Raw genomic sequence first — 1,433 nt, 5'->3', positions numbered from 1 at the left:
GCACGACGGCTGGCTGCTGGGCGCGCCGAAGCCTGCGTGCCACGACCGGCGCGTGCGCACCGCCGACGCCATCAACCGCCTGCGCGCCACGCGGGACGGCGAGATTGGTGCGCGCCGCCCACGCATGCGACACGCGAATGCACACGCGCGGCCCTGCGCGCTGCAGCGCTGCCGCACACCACGGGCGGGCCGCCGCGCCACGCCGCGCCGCGCAGCACCCCCACTGCCGACTCCCCTCGGCATGCGCTCTGGACTGCTTGCCCCCCACCCCAGTCCGCACACCGGCCGCACGGACCCCTCACCTCGGCGCCGACCCTCTCCGCCCCGCGCCCCCGTAGAGTCTATGCTGCGCCTGCTGTGCACCGTTTTTGATACCGACACGGGCACCTGCGCGCTGCTGACCGGCGAGTGCATCTACATCGTCGGCGGCTGCGGCTCCCTCTGGCCGTGCATTTGCCCAGACCGATGGGTGCGTGCACGCGCCGCCGGCCCCGCCGCCGCCCCTCTGCGTCCTGCGGACCTGCAGCGGCCCCGCGGCCGCGCTGGCTGACGCAAGACCTCGCACAAAGCGGCGGCAGCGCCGCCCGACCGCGCCCGACCGCGGGCGGGCGCCGGCGAGCCCCCGGCCGCGGCCGCCACGCCCGCGTGCGGGGCGCGCCCGCAGCAATATCGGCGCGCACCCGACACGCACCCTGCGATCAGCCCGTTTGCAAAGCCATGCGTGCCAGCCGGTGCCCCCCAAAATGCACGCCCACCTCAATCCGCCGCCACCCACTCACCCACACCCCCAACCCCCGGCCACCCTATCCGCGCCGCCGCCCCCGCAGGGCTTTTGCGGCTGGAGCTTCCTCAACGCAGTCCACGAGCTGTTAGTCATTGAGGACATGGACGCCGACGCGCGGTTCGCAGCCAACTACTTTGTGGTGGACCCGCAGTTCACGCTGAAGTTCTACGTGGCCGCCCCGCTGCTAACCACCGACGGCCACCGCCTGGCAAGTGGCGCCCACGCCGGGGGCGCGCGCGGGGGCCCCCGCTGCGTCCCCTGTGCGCCCGCGCCAGCGGCGTCGCTCCAAGCGCCGCGCTGCTTGGCGGTTGCGCCGCGGCGCCGCGGCATGGTCGTAGTGCGGGCGGTGGCGCCTCCTGGCGCGTTGCCCCTTTGCTGCAGGATCGACCTCCCACCCCTTCAAGTATCAACAACCCCAACGCACTTCGAACCTGCCCCGCTGCGCAGGGCACGCTCTGCGTGATGGGCAACAAGGCGCAGCGCTTTGACGCGACGCGGGCGCAGGTCCTCGCGAACCTCGCGGAGATGATGGTGGGCCTAACCAATCGCGCGTTTCCCGCCGATTGCGGGACGCCAAATCGGGGGATCCTTCCGCGCCGCCCTCCCGCGCGGCCGGCGGCCGCGCCGCCCCAGCCCCCCCGCCCCGGTC

The 1,433-nt window shown here is 74.1% G+C and overlaps 1 protein-coding gene across 1 annotated transcript in view; it reads left to right on the top strand.

The window, feature by feature from the left end:
* Nucleotides 1–827: 827 nt before the first annotated feature.
* The window catches only part of MNEG_15493 (mixed lineage protein kinase), a gene marked incomplete at both ends in the record, with an annotated part of 2,645 nt that continues 2,039 nt past the window's right edge, over nt 828–1,433 (top strand). The window contains 2 exons of the mRNA XM_014036036.1: nt 828–1,130; nt 1,232–1,315. Of these exons, the coding sequence (XP_013891490.1) occupies nt 828–1,130; nt 1,232–1,315 (387 nt within the window). The remainder of the gene's footprint in view (nt 1,131–1,231; nt 1,316–1,433) is intronic.

This window comes from Monoraphidium neglectum (genome assembly GCF_000611645.1).
Source record: "Monoraphidium neglectum strain SAG 48.87 unplaced genomic scaffold scaffold05379, whole genome shotgun sequence".
Taxonomy (NCBI): Eukaryota; Viridiplantae; Chlorophyta; class Chlorophyceae; order Sphaeropleales; family Selenastraceae; genus Monoraphidium; species Monoraphidium neglectum.
This window is presented reverse-complemented; position numbering and strand designations above follow the sequence as displayed.